This window comes from Mixophyes fleayi, chromosome 11, assembly GCF_038048845.1.
Source record: "Mixophyes fleayi isolate aMixFle1 chromosome 11, aMixFle1.hap1, whole genome shotgun sequence".
NCBI lineage: Eukaryota > Metazoa > Chordata > Amphibia > Anura > Limnodynastidae > Mixophyes > Mixophyes fleayi.
This window is the reverse complement of record NC_134412.1, coordinates 11,231,970-11,247,404: the sequence shown is the minus strand read 5'-3', so window position 1 is coordinate 11,247,404 and position 15,435 is coordinate 11,231,970. Positions and strand designations below refer to the sequence as shown.

General features: G+C 41.4%; 1 protein-coding gene across 2 annotated transcripts in view; it reads right to left on the bottom strand.

Annotated features, from left to right (window-relative positions):
* Window positions 1–307: 307 nt before the first annotated feature.
* Window positions 308–15,435, bottom strand: part of LOC142107846 (uncharacterized) — a 36,141-nt gene continuing 21,013 nt past the window's right edge. The window contains exons 2-7 of one of the 2 annotated variants that reach the window (XM_075191480.1): window positions 9,004–9,321; window positions 6,029–6,349; window positions 4,591–4,710; window positions 2,587–2,639; window positions 2,366–2,464; window positions 308–1,898 (exon numbers count right to left, since the gene is read on the bottom strand). In XM_075191480.1, coding sequence (XP_075047581.1) covers window positions 1,806–1,898; window positions 2,366–2,464; window positions 2,587–2,639; window positions 4,591–4,710; window positions 6,029–6,349; window positions 9,004–9,321 — 1,004 coding nt within the window. In that variant the 3' untranslated portion in view covers window positions 308–1,805. The remainder of the gene's footprint in view (window positions 1,899–2,365; window positions 2,465–2,586; window positions 2,640–4,590; window positions 4,711–6,028; window positions 6,350–9,003; window positions 9,322–15,435) is intronic. The other variant, XM_075191481.1, reaches the window with a different exon arrangement.

Genomic DNA, 15,435 nt, shown 5'->3' with positions numbered 1-15,435 from the left:
CCCTTCCGGGAGCCAGCCAGTGGAGGGGGGCGTGAAGGGGCGGGGTGGCCGAAATCGCGTCATTTCGGCCCCGCCCCCTGTGACGTCATGACGCAAATTGCGTCATTTGACAGCGGGGGCGGGGCCAAACGCCGCGATTCACCGGGAATCGCGGCGTTTGGGATCTAATTCTGCCCACTTCACTAGGAAGTGGGGCACTTCCTAGTGAAGTGGGCAGAATTCGGGAGATTGCCACACTCGCCCGGGAGTCCGGGAGACTCTCACAAAATGCGGGAGTCTCCCGGACATTCCGGGAGAGTTGGCAAGTCTGTGTAATTTGTAGACTTTTTCTTTGCAGGACATGTATAAGCTGTTGGCTATACAAACTATATATAGAATTGTTAAAGTATGTATATACATAGAACATCAATATTTTGGGAAATGTTGAAATCTCTGCCATAAAATTCACATGCATGCCCCTGTCTACACAACGTGGGTTTCAGTGCATGTTTTATGTCAATAAAACTCCACTTCCTTAAACAAGTCAGGCCCGAGTCACTAAGGAGAGAAAGGCAAATAAAGGAATACATTTTCTCCTGGACAAACCATGTTACAATGCAAGGGGTGCAAATTAGATTATTATTTTGCACACAAGTTGAATACTGGCAGCTTTTCATGTAGCACACAAATACTCGATAGCTTTATTTTTACCTTGAAATTTAAAGTTGATCTAGAACATGCCCTACCCCAACTATAAATCTGTTCCCACATTTTAAATTGACCTTCCCCTCCAATGCAACATGGTTTTGCCCAGGTGCAAAGTTACTCCTTTTTTTTTTGCTTTGCTCTCCTTAATGACTCAGGCCTGACGTGTCCAACTTCTCTCTTCAAGGGCAAAGTTAATGTCATGTGCATAACATATATTTTATTAGGTATTCTGTTTGCAGTGTATGTTCTTTGCTAGAGAACAGGAAAATTATTCTTTAATCTTTGTTTGACCAAGTTTGGGTGATTCGGGGGTTCCCAGTGAAATTGTAGAATGATATTTGGGAAGCTTTCACCTAGAGATCATCAGCAAATACTTAAATTCCCATTGATGCTGCTAATTTGTAGGGTTGCTGTTCCTACATATTCCCTTTTCTGAAACAGAAAAGAAGTGTCTGTAAATGTAATATATACTGAGCCGTGTACAGTATGGAAAAGGATGTGATACAACCAAATTCTAAGCTTTCATTGTGAAACAAAATAATTTATCAAATATATGTTCTGGGGAAAAAAAAATTATATATTGTTAAATTCTGTTCCTTCCTTAAATAGATTCAGTGCATCACATGTCAGTGTCAAGAGAGCAATGGTGAAGATCCTGTATGTTTATAGCACATTTTACTTATTACACTCGCAGAAAAGGATTCAATTCTACTGTCATGTACAAAAGTCTTTTGTTCTTGTAACGGTAAAAGCATCAGAAACGGTTGCTTTAAGGAAAAGTGCGATGTCTATCCAGCCAGTTTCAGACATGGTCATTTGTAGACTCTGATGTCTAAAGACATAATTCTAATTCACTTGAAAAATCTTCTGAGATACCTTGATCTATCAGGAACCTATAAAGAACTGAAATGTTAAACTGGTTTAGTGGAGATATGCAACTAATTCAGGTTGTTAAATGAATCCAGCTCCAAAAGGTCCATGTTTTGTCCAGATGAATAGGTTAGACCATAAGTGTTCAGTTCGAGAACATTGGGGCTTCCTGTGCTTCTCTTGATACCCAGATCTTCACAAAATACATGGTGCCTGGACCCTCAAAATGTTTATTTTAGTTCGGTGGATTACACACTTGTCGCATAACTTACTATGGATGGACTAGATAGGGGGTTGGGTGAAGAATGATTCTTACGATTCGACGTATAGTCTCTAGAATTCTGCAATATACCAGAAACAAAGGAAATGATTACAGTAGATTAAATAGAAGACAAACCAAACAGTAAAACGTAAATACCAACCCAGGCTAAACCCCATATGGATGTTGGCAGAAGTGAATGTATTAACAGATGATTTGATGAAGTCATTCGGGATTTGTCTATGATCAAATTCTGGCTACCTGTACATTAACTGAGATCTTTTGGAAGAACACTGGCCAAATAATCAACAATTCCATTATGGTGTTTACATGACTTTTAATATTCTGACTCCACTGGATTGCTAAACTCTGATTGGTAGCTATGGCTAACTTACACTTGCCCTATTAACAAAAATGTGTTACTCCGGTAGCTATGAAATAAGTTGCCCGCTGTATTTTGTCTATGTATCCACATCAAGCATTGTCGTTGAGCCTTGAGAAAAAATGACATATCTGGAAGGTCTGAGAAGACCTTATGACTCAACTTACTATGATAGCGGAGCTCCTAGAGATGGAAGAACTGTGGGACATGGTGTTATTCACGGTGAAAGGTGCTGGGTCATCTCGAGACAGTGTAGGTCTAGATACCTAGAGCAAGCACAAGAGGTAAGTGAAGGAGGTAAATCAACTGGGAATGAAGGAAGAAGAGCGGAGGATAGGGAACAAACGAGGCAACAGAGACATTTTGGCAAAGAGTAGAGAAAACTTACTGTTGGTATAACTTCCTTATGGCGAGGCCCAGGAGGATTCTTCTCTTTTTTTGCTAGTTTGACCAGAAATACAAAAGGCAATTAAATAAAAGTTTAAACTTCCTCTAGCTACCATTGTCATAGTAACCTCTTGACAATGTCAACATAACACTTGCATACATATGTAAGCACCTCACTGTATAAAGATAAATCAAATAGTAGACTTGACAGAATGCCAACTCATTGAAAAGACAGGTTCTTTGCAGGGTAAATTACACATAACTACAACTGTATATAGCTGTAAGTTTTTAATCTATTCAAAACAGAATATTCACTAAAGGGACATTCTTGATCACTAATGGGACATTCTTGATTACTAATGGGACATTCTTGATCCCAAAACTTTCTGGTCAACAGATGATTCCTCTCGAAATAGACCAACTGTATAAATTATTCACCGCATTTACTATACTAATCAACATATTTCTAAAACATACATCAACAAAATGACCTTTAGTCAAGCTGATCATTTTACTTTCTGTCTTAACAGCACACCTTAGAACTGAGAGTTATTTGTAGGGCCAACACCCATGAACCAAAATCTGAAGATGATGACACAGAGCCAAACTGGTCTATCCAATGGGTGTGTGAGCAGGTTGGCTGTATAGAGAGCTTTCATTGAGAAAAGTTTCTAGCACCACTGAATATATTTTTTATACAGACTTTATGGTATGTGACCCTGTTAAATTTATATCATCAATAATGTTCATGAACATTAATGTTAATACAAAAACTCTGCTTTAGTTACTATGACTTTGATAATCCTAGTGCTTCACATACGTTTCCCAACAAAGAAATAGGGGGTAACCTTCTTAAAAGGAAAAGTGGAGATGTTGCTGATAGCAACCAGATTGTGGCTATCATTTACCTAGTACATTCTAGGAAATGAGAGCTAGAATCTGATTGGTTGCTATGGGCAACACCTCCACTTTTTCCCTTTTTTTTTTATAAGGTTTAATACATTTACCCCTTAATGTTGGATTGTTTTGACCAATACATGAATGATTTTTTTTTTTCCTTTTGAGTGTCATTTGATTTACTGGATTCCCTTTATCTATTTTTTATGACTTAGAATCAGAACACATTTATAGTTACAGTTATGCAGACATTCGGAAAATTCTAAAGGGTTCACACGCTTTCTAGCAGCACCGTATGTATTTTGACACAGATTTTTATGGTATATGGCTCTGGTAACTTTATACTGACAAAGTTGATATTAATGTTTCAGTTGACCCCAGGTTGGTCCGATGCTATCAATGTTCTAATGCTCGGATTGGTTACAGGTTGATATAGTCATGTCCGCATGTATTGTACTGCTCCCTTAGCTCCAATCTTATTCCTATAATGTTGATTTTATGAGAAAAAAGTAAATACTAAGGGGTATATTTACTAAACATGCGGGTTTGAAAAAGTGGAGATGTTGCCTATAGCAACCAATCAGATTCTAGTTATCATTTGGTAGAATGTACTAAATAAATGACAGCTTGAATCTGATTGGTTACTATAGGCAACATCTCCACTTTTTCAAACCCACAGTTTAGTAAATATACCCCTAATACTGTAGCGAATCATGGATTAACATGAGCATGTATCTGTTGCAATGTATACTGATGCATTGTGAATAAGCAGCTTAACGTTCTCAAAGCAAGCACTTCCAGGCTCCAAAGGAGTTTATTTAGACAGGAAGCCTTTGTGATCAATCTCTTAACCAATATATATTTAGTTGTCGTTAGCTGCTAAAACTTTTGAATATATGTTTGTTAAAAGTTAAACTCAACACTCCGATATAAAGTAACTTGAATTTAATGTCCTTATGGTGCTTTAATAGAACCAATTTCTATTTTTTCCTATTTAACAAACATTGATAATTAAAAACATTCCCAAATATTATTTTACCCAAAAAAAAAAACCCCATATGATTTCATACTATTTACTTAATTTCCCCATCTTTATCATCGGACTCACCATTTTTTCTTCTCCGTATACAAATCACGAGGAGGACAATCAAAGCGACGAGCAGTATTGCCCCCAACACGGAACCAACCACAATACCAACTATGGCCCCAACACTGAGCGAAGAAGGATCTGTAAAGGGCAAGGAAATAAACTAAAATGATGATGTATTGGACATGCACGTACAGCGTTAAACTGTAAACAAACATAAATAATTCCAAAAAGTCTTATTGAACAGGACGCCAAGAGTAAAATTAACATACATATTCCACGGCACTGACTTGAGTGAAAATAGTATTCTGAAAGATAGGCGATCATCCAGTAAAAAAGAATATATTTGTAAATAAAATAAAACTGGTTTAGGGGCCTATTTTCTATCCATTGCACTTTTGCTCCGTTAATTATCATCTGACATCGTAGCGGTGACAGATGACTTAACGGGGCAATTTACTGTTATAGTCATGTCAGGACAGCGCGTCCGATAGGTGGCTTTCCCAGCGATGACCTCTTAATAAAGACAACGTGAAGGTAATTTATGTTAAACAGCGCAGGGGAGACCAGGAAGATCCCTTTCTTGCAAAGCTCTCCCCGTAGGATCGAAATCAACGTGTCATGATGAACACGGGTCTAGGTCCGCTCTGCTCTATTAAACAACTGCAGGATACGTCCAACACATATGTGGAATGTAAACTCAAAAAAAGAAAACGCAGAAAATTAAAAAAATATATATTGTATTAACGCCACCTGTTAATGTCATTAATGGCAAAATATTAAAATATTTTTTTAAAAAAACTGTTTTGTTTTATTATTCTTTTTTCCATGAAATACATTTATGTTTCTTTATGTCTGCTGTACATAAAATACATTTTTATAGTTGCTCCTCATTGCAAACACATGTTATAGCGTGCATACGAGACTGTCATCACTACTGATCAGGACTTAGACTAGACCTGTAGTGGGAGCAAGAGATACGGCAGAAAAACATGTACCTGAGAGAGGCCCAGAGCTTGGATCAGACGTTGATGCGTGTACTTAAGATTGTCATGCTCTTACTGAGCATTAACTACTGGCAAACGCCACTTCCCAGCCTTGTTCCCTCCCTGAAATCGTAGGCTGTAGTAAGTTTCCTTTGCGCTTGAAGGTGAATTGAACGTTGCTACGTTCTGTGGCGCATAGTCCGGTTCTGGGCATGCGCAGAGTGATTTTGCGGGCTATATGCACACAATCGCCGCCGTTTACGTCCCTTAACGAATCAGGCCCTCCTTTTTTCAAACCAATAGCCCACAGCCACAGACATAATTGCTAATACTAAACTAAAGACTAGTTAAATAGATTTGCAATTAAATAATTTAGTTACCAATTTAAATGATTATAGAGAATCAAATAAAAAAAAAAAAAAAAGATCCTCATTCATCTTGTGAAACAATCCTCATTTTTGCCTTGCGCTTACCGGAGAATGTGACAGGAAAATCCCGGGTACCCGGCTTCATGCCATCGACAGCTACAGTGACAGAGTAATTTCCGGCATCAGATTTGGAAGTGTTGGTTATTATAAGCAATGAACCATTATTACTGATATTCAATCTATCTGCGTAGGTGCCAGAAACCTGGAGAACTCCACCCTTCCAGTTTGCCGCTACGATGCCATTGACAGCCCAGGTAACTGTTGCACTGTTATTGGAATTATAGGAGATTAGTAAAGTGATGTTGTCCCCAGTCACAAAGCTTCCAGTAGATGCACTTGTTATATTCAAAGACTCCGCTGTTTTGTCTGTTAAATATATCAATAGATCAGTATCAGCACATATAGATGGAGAATACATAATTGTTCTTAAACCAATTCTTCCTGCCACCATGTAGAACTCCTAGTCCTGAAGCCTACCCTGACACACAGTAGGATTTTGTAATTGTAGCCCTGCCAGGTACCTCATTATACCTCTAGGGGGGAAGGGGTTGTAAATTTGTAAATTGCACAGTTCTCCAACACAATACCTCCACTTGAGTCATGGGGCTAGATTTACTAAACTGCGGGTTTGAAGAATCTGATTGGTTGCTATAGGCAACATCTCCACTTTTTCAAACCCGCCGTTTAGTAAATATACTCCTAAGTGTTAAACTGTTCTCTGAGTTAGTAAAACATGAAGTAGCAGGATATAGTGTTGGGAGTCACTTCAACAACTAGAATTAGGTGGACAAAAATGAATAATAATAAAGAATAAATAAAGTGTCTTTATAATGAGAAAACAATGAAAAATATGACTTTCTGTAGGATGAAAATAATGCTTATGACTAATAGGAAGAAGATAATGATGTGAGCAGTAGTTCAAAAAAAGTATTTATTTGGTAACAAGAAGACGACAATGGAATGGAATGACTCTTAAACAAAATTAAGCCCCGTGTACGTTAATGTGCAGTATGTACTTCTTTACACACTCCTGACTTGGACAATGACCAGCTCTGTAAACCTGATTTACTATCAAAGGATCTCTAGTGGCTCTCCTTAATAGGCTGTAAGGTAGAAGTATTAATAACAACAGGGACCAGAAACAACTGGAGCAGATCTGGATATTCTGCAAACAAGTGGAACAGTTCCGGACTAATATGGACTTGTAGACTGAACCTGGACTCCCTTTCGACCTCTGGACAGGACCTAGACTCCCTCTGCACCGCTGGCACAGACCCGCTGTCTCTCAGAATCTCTGGACTGGAACTGGACTCTCTCTGGATGTCTGTCAGCTTGCTCTCCATCTCTGACTGCTTTCTATTTATCAATGGCAGTTCCATTTGCAATTCTGCCAGCTCTCTCTCTCTCTCTCTCTAGTAACCTGGCAGCTCTCTCACTGTAAAGGGGGCAGCTCTCTCTATAAGAGTTGCAGCTTTCTCTGTAAGTCTTACAGCTCTTCTCAATGGCTTGTCACCCGTTCTCATCGCTCTTATTCTCGCTGTAGTGGCATTGTCCTTTGTGAAGTTGTCTCTCCATGTAACACTCCTCCCATCAGCTCTCAATCTCCCTGGCAGGATCAATGGGCTTTAAGCAATGCTTGTTCCCCATCATTGGAGGCACTTGGTGAGGCTGTGGTCCAGAAAATGACCAAGCCTACTGCCACTCCGCACATTTGCTCTTCTTCTATTTCTATGGTGCAATTCTCTCTGCAATTTGCTGGCTATGACATCACTTATACTTCTCCGCTCCTCAGGCATGCTGGGAGGTGCAGTTTCCAGTGCCTGATGGAGCATTGGACTAACCCAGTCAGCAGATTCTCCTCCCCTCTCTCCAAAGTTCTGCAATTCAGGCTCTCTAAACAGGTGAGTCTGGGTATTACACAATTGCAAAGTCTTCCAAGCATGCTGTACCGTGACATTACTGCATAGTGTGCCACAAGATTTCACAACCAGAGACTCACCTCTGCATCGGATTAAGTGTCAGTTATAGTACAGCTGAGAAATAGTCTTTTTTTCCCCATAATTGGCATCCCTGGGCCACATTGGGAAAGGTAGAACCCATGCTGTATCCATGTGAGTCTTCAGCCAGTGTCCCCTACCAGCACCACGATGACTTGGCATACGGTCTGCTGCTAAATTGGCCATAATCTACTACTAACATTGTCAGGTTGCATTTCTGCACGATGGTCAGTAGACACATCTTTATGTCTCGAGTATGCATGTTGCATATATCTAGATGCTCTAGAACTTGATGTATCTTAGTTCATCTAGCAAGACTGAGCTGTGCAGTTGTACAGGGACAGCCTGGCGGTGATTCAGTATAAGGCTCATACGATCTAATTCACTGCCAGACTGACCTCACTGACAAATGTTGGGACTGTGGGGATGGACCCAGTGAAATGCTGGACAGATGCAGGGGATCCAGGATGCTGGGACAGAAATAATGCAGTAATATTATAATAATAATAATAATAATAATAATAATAATAATAATAATAATAATATATAGTAATGTATAATATGCTCTGCTTCATGTGGAAATACAGTACGAAAACAATTATAGCTCCCCACCTGCATCAGCTTAAAATGGAGTGCTCTATAATCACCAACAGGTAGGATATGAAGAAGTATTAGCAATCACAGACACCCACAATATAAAAGTGACCAACAGTGGTCTAACTATAGACTAGTCTCATTCACGTTTACCTGGAAAGTGCCTGTGATTTCTACTACTTCATATATATATATATATATATATATATATATATATATATATATATATATACACACAAGATACTCCCTGTTTAAAACCAATGGCCCACATCTTCAGAAATTAGTATTAGTACTAAATTAAAGACAATCTAAAATGATTTATAATGAAATAATGAAATAATTAAACTACCAATTTCAATGAATATAGATATTCAGTAATATAATGACATGCATTCTATTAAACAATACTTGTTGCTGCATTGTACTTACCATATAATGATACATAAAAATTCCAGGAACCTGTCTTCTCACCTAGTATAGTTACAGTGACAGAGTAAGTTCCGGCATCGGATTTGTAGGTGCTGTTTATAAGTAGAGAACCAATATCCGTGATAGTCAGTCTGCCTTTGTATTTGCCAAGTACATTAAGCACTCCATACATCCAATTTGCCACTGCGGTGCCATTGACAGTCCAGATAACTGTTGCACTCTCAGTGGAATTATAGTAGATTGGCAAAGTAATGTTGTCCCCAGTCAGAAAGCTGCCAGTAGAGGTAGTTGTTACATCCAAAGCCGCTCCTTCTCTGCCTGTTAAATATATCAATAAATCAGTATCAGCTCATATAGATGGAGAATACTACAGCAACCCCGCCAAGTTCCCAGTTCTGCTGCCTACTCTAAGGCGGAGGAGGGTTTTTTAATTACAAAGTCTTCCAATAACGTTGTACTGTAACATTACAGCACAGTGCACCCCAATCAGAGACGCTTCTCTGCGTCAGAGCGGCAACAGAACTAATATGCTTTTATCCATGAATAGCATCTGTGAGTTACTTTGGGAGAGGAGGGGTCCCTGTTGTATCCATGCCAGCAAGTGTCCCCTACCCACACTATGCTGGTTTAGACTGATCCACCTCCTGCATATGGTCTGCTGCCTCTTCTCCAGGCAGATACACCGGGGGGAGACCACAGCATGGCAAGTAAGTGACATTGAGGTAGGTATGTGTGTCCAGGTGTAAGTGTAAGTATAAAACAGGCTGCAGAGGGGAATGGGGTCTGGCCATCATAAATTGAGTTATTAGTGTATATTCCTGTAAGATTAGACTGGCCCTAGAGATGAGACATAATTGCAGCTACCGGAGGACCCGGCCATCTATTCACGTTACTTATTTCTCATTTTTTATTTGGACTATTGCAGGAAATTAAATTCCTATTGGATTTTTAAAGGGGGTAAACAACAGATGTGGCGTATTTAAGACACCCATTTCTATTGTGCACATGACATTTCATTACATTCTCAACATACACACATATGCGTGCTTTAACCTTTATGCGCACATTGATGCAGTGAGTTGTCACAGAACCTGAGCTGGATGTATACACATCTGTACTGAGCATGCTCACATCTGAATCTTGCACCTGCTTGTGACTGAAGAGTTATTCATAGTTATCAGAACAATGGCTAAAAAAAAAAAACTTTGCTTGTGTCTCTGACCAGATTGTCTGTATAAGTGTGTGACACTAGAATATTATGTACACACAATAAATAAATGCCAGGCTGATTTACCATATCATCTGTCCCTTTCTCCACTAGCTTAAGGAGTTACAGTCACCTGGCTGTCCAGACTTGATGACCCATGGATCTCTCTCAACTGCATATGTAGTAGACTCTGGTAAAGAATGATAACTCAAAACCAGATCTTGAACCTTCTATAAATGAAATCCCAGAATGGCCACCACCTCCCCCCTGGAGTGGGTTCTTATATCTAGGAGTAAATGTATCAAGCTTAGAGTTTTACGGTGGGTTTGAAAAGCCAATCAGATTCTAGTTATCATTTCTTTACTACATTCTAAGAGATGCTAGCTATAATCTGATTGGTTGCTATGGGCAACATTTCCACTTTTCAAATCCGCCGGAAAACTCTCAGCTTGATACATTTACCCCCTAGGGTCTAATTTCCACAGTCTTTTCCCTTCCCTGGGCAAACCCCAGGGTCTAATCTTCTTAACCATTGGTCAGTGCTGGACTAGGGGAATGTTTGAGAGGGCAGTGAAGATGAGCTGTCCTTCCACAGAACTTCCCCTGCTAGATGGTCTGTCTGGACCAGTCTGGTGAGAACAATGGACACTAATTAGTTTTCCCACTCCAGCATCTTGCAACCCGATTCCTACCCATAACCCCCTGGCTTCACTTCAGGGACAATGAATAATAACCTCACTGCCCCATCATCAATATACAATAAACAATATATTTACAATGAGCTACAATGTCCCCTTATCCAGATATAATTAGACAATGCAGTTGTAGTCTGTTGAGCTGGGGAACAAAAGCAAAGGCTATAAAAAGTACTTGCTATAATTAGGGATGAGCGCACTCGGATTTATGAAATCCGAGCCCACCCGAACGTTGCCGATCCGAGTCGGATCCGAGACAGATCCGGGTATTGGCGCCAAATTCAAATCTGAAACTGAGGCTCTGACTCATAATCCCGTTGTCGGATCTCGCGATACTCGGATCCTATAAATTCCCCGCTAGTCGCCGCCATCTTCACTCGGGCATTGATCAGGGTAGAGGGAGGGTGTGTTAGGTGGTCCTCTGTCCTGGTAGATCTCGTGCTGTGCTGTGCTGTACTGTACTGTGCTGTGCTGTGCTGTGTTCTGCAGTATCAGTCCAGTGGTGCTGTGTGCTGTGCTCTGTCCTTCTGAGGTCAGTGGTGCTGCTGGGTCCAGTGCTGTGTCCTGTTCAGTCCACCAAGTGGTGCTGTGTCCTGTGCTCTGTGCTTCTAAGGGCATAGTTATTTCCCCAATATTCCCCTGTGTTTAAAAAAATAAAAAAAAGTTATTTAAAAAAATACCAAAAACTAATTTAATTTTTTTTAATTACCACAAAATTTGCACAACCAATCCTGCAGTATAAGCCTATTGGTACTGCAATATTACCAAGTTCACACATTCAGCAGTAAAAGTCCAGTGGTACTGCAATATTACAAAGTTTACACATTCTGCAGTATCAGTCCAGTGGTGCTGTGTCCTGTGCTCTGTCCTGCTGAGTTCCGTAGTGCTGCTGGGTCCTGTGCCGTGTCCTGTTCAGTCCCGTGGTGCTGTGTCCTGTGCTCTGTGCTTCTAAGGGCATAGTTATTTCCCCATTATTCCCAAGTTTTTAAAAAATAAAAAAAAAGTAAAAAAAAAATTACAATTAAAAATTAAAAAAAAAATATATATAATTATAACCAAATTTGCAAAACCAATCCAGCAGTATAAGTCCATTGGTACTGCAATATTACAAAGTTCACACATTCTGCAGTATCAGTCCAGTGGTGCTGTGTCCTGTGCTCTGTCCTGCTGAGTTCCGTAGTGCTGCTGGGTCCTGTGCCGTGTCCTGTTCAGTCCAGTGGTGCTGTGTCCTGTGCTCTGTGCTTCTAAGGGCATAGTTATTTCCCCATTATTCCCAAGTTTTTAAAAAATAAAAAAAAAGTAAAAAATAATAAAAAATTTAAAAAAAAAAAAAATATATATAATAATTATAACCAAATTTGCAAAACCAATCCAGCAGTATAAGTCCATTGGTACTGCAATATTACAAAGTTCACACATTCTGCAGTATCAGTCCAGTGGTGCTGTGTCCTGTGCTCTGTCCTGCTGAGTTCCGTAGTGCTGCTGGGTCCTGTGCCGTGTCCTGTTCAGTCCAGTGGTGCTGTGTCCTGTGCTCTGTGCTTCTAAGGGCATAGTTATTTCCCCATTATTCCAAAGTTTTTAAAAAATAAAAAAAAAGTAAAAAAAAAATTACAATTAAAAATTAAAAAAAAAATATATATAATTATAACCAAATTTGCAAAACCAATCCAGCAGTATAAGTCCATTGGTACTGCAATATTACCAAGTTCACACATTCTGCAGTATCTTGTGCTACATATAATGGAGACCAAAAATTTGGAGGATAAAGTAGGGAAAGATCAAGACCCACTTCCTCCTAATGCTGAAGCTGCTGCCACTAGTCATGACATAGACGATGAAATGCCATCAACGTCGTCTTCCAAGCCCGATGCCCAATCTCGTAGTACCGGGCATGTAAAATCCAAAAAGCCCAAGTTAAGAAAAAGTAGCAAAAAGAGAAACTTAAAATCATCTGAGGAGAAACGTAAAGTTGCCAATATGCCATTTACGACACGGAGTGGCAAGGAACGGCTTAGGCCCTGGCCCGTGTTCATGACTAGTGGTTCAGCTTCACCCACGGATCTTAGCCCTCCTCCTCCTCCCCCCCCTACAAAAAATTGAAGAGAGTTATGCTGTCAGCAACAAAACAGCAAACAACTCTTCCTTCTAAAGAGAAATTATCACAAATCCACAAGGCGAGTCCAAGGATGTTGGTGGTTGTCAAGCCTGACCTTCCCATCACTGAACGGGAAGAGGTGGCTCGGGAGGAGGCTATTGATGATGTAGCTGGCGCTGTGGAGGAACTTGATGATGAGGATGGTGATGTGGTTATTGTAAATGAGGCACCAGGGGGGGAAACAGCTGATGTCCATGGGATGAAAAAGCCCATCGTCATGCCTGGTCAGAAGACCAAAAAATGCACCTCTTCGGTCTGGAGTTATTTTTATCCAAATCCAGACAACCAATGTATGGCCATATGTAGCTTATGTAAAGCTCAAATAAGCAGGGGTAAGGATCTTGCCCACCTAGGAACATCCTCCCTTATACGTCACCTGAATAACCTTCATAGTTCAGTGGTTAGTTCAGGAACTAGGGCTAGGACCCTCATCGGTACAGGGACACCTAAATCCCGTGGTCCAGTTGGATACACACCAGCAACACCCTCCTCGTCAACTTCCTCCACAATCTCCATCAGATTCAGTCCTGCAGCCCAAGTCAGCAGCCAGACTGAGTCCTCCTCAATACGGGATTCATCCGAGGAATCCTGCAGCGGTACGCCTACTACTGCCACTGCTGCTGTTGCTGCTGTTAGTCGGTCATCTTCCCAGAGGGGAAGTCGTAAGACCGCTAAGTCTTTCACAAAACAATTGACCGTCCAACAGTCGTTTGCCATGACCACAAAATACGATAGTAGTCACCCTATTGCAAAGCGTATAACTGCGGCTGTAACTGCAATGTTGGTGTTAGACGTGCGCCCGGTGTCCGCCATCAGTGGAGTGGGATTTAGAGGGTTGATGGAGGTATTGTGTCCCCGGTACCAAATCCCGTCGAGATTCCACTTCACTAGGCAGGCAATACCAAAAATGTACAGAGAAGTACGATCAACTGTCCTCAGTGCTCTAAAAAATGCGGTTGTACCCACTGTCCACTTAACCACGGACATGTGGACAAGTGGTTCTGGGCAAACGAAGGACTATATGACTGTGACAGCCCACTGGGTAGATGCATCCCCTTCCGCAGCAACAGCAACAGCTGCATCAGTAGCAGCAACTACAAAATGGCGGCTCGTGCAAAGGCAGGCAACATTGTGTATTACAGGCTTTAATAAGAGGCACAACGCTGACAACATATTAGAGAAAATGAGGGAAATTATCTCCCAGTGGCTTACCCCACTTAGACTCTCATGGGGATTTGTGGTGTCAGACAATGCCAGTAACATTGTGCGGGCATTAAATATGGGCAATTTCCAGCACGTCCCATGTTTTGCCCACACCATTAATTTGGTGGTGCAGCATTACCTCAAGAGTGACAGGGGTGTGCAGGAGATGCTTGCGGTGGCGCGCAAAATTGCTGGACACTTTCGGCATTCAGCCAGTGCCTACCGCAGACTAGAGGCACATCAAAAAAGCATGAACCTGCCCTGCCATCACCTCAAACAAGAGGTTGTGACGCGCTGGAACTCCACCCTCTATATGCTGCAGAGGATGGAGGAGCAGCAAAAGGCCATTCAGGCCTACACAACCACCTACGACATAGGCAAAGGAGTGGGGATGCGCCTCAGTCAAGCGCAGTGGAGACTGATTTCCGTGTTGTGCAAGGTTCTGCAGCCATTTGAACTTGCCACACGAGAAGTCAGTTCCGACACTGCCAGCTTGAGTCAGGTCATTCCCCTGATCAGGCTGTTGCAGAAGCAGCTGGAGAAAGTGAGGGAGGAGCTGGTAAGCCATTGCGATTACACCAAGCATGTAGCTCTTGTGGATGTAGCCCTTCGTACGCTTTGCCAGGATCCGAGGGTGGTCACTCTTTTAAAGTCAGAGGAATACATTCTGGCCACCGTGCTCGATCCTCGGTTTAAAGCGTATGTTGTGTCTCTGTTTCCGGCGGACACAAGTCTACAGCGGTGCAAAGACCTGCTGGTCAGGAGATTGTCCTCTGAAGAGGACCGTGACATGCCAACAGCTCCACCCTCATTTTCTTCCACATCTATGGCTGCGAGGAAAAAGCTCAGTTTTCCCAAAAGAGGCACTGGCGGGGATGCTGATAACATCTGGTCCGGACTGAAGGACCTGCCAACCATTGCAGACATGTCTACTGTCGCTGCATTGGATGCTGTCACAATAGAAAAAATTGTGGATGATTACTTTGCTGACACCATCCAAGTAGACATGTCAGACAGTCCATATTGTTACTGGCAGGAAAAAAAGGCAGTTTGGAAGCCCCTGTACAAACTGGCTCTATTTTACCTGAGTTGTCCCCCCTCCAGTGTGTACTCGGAAAGAGTTTTTAGTGCAGCGGGGAACCTGGTCAGTGAGCGGCGAAGGAGGTTGCTTC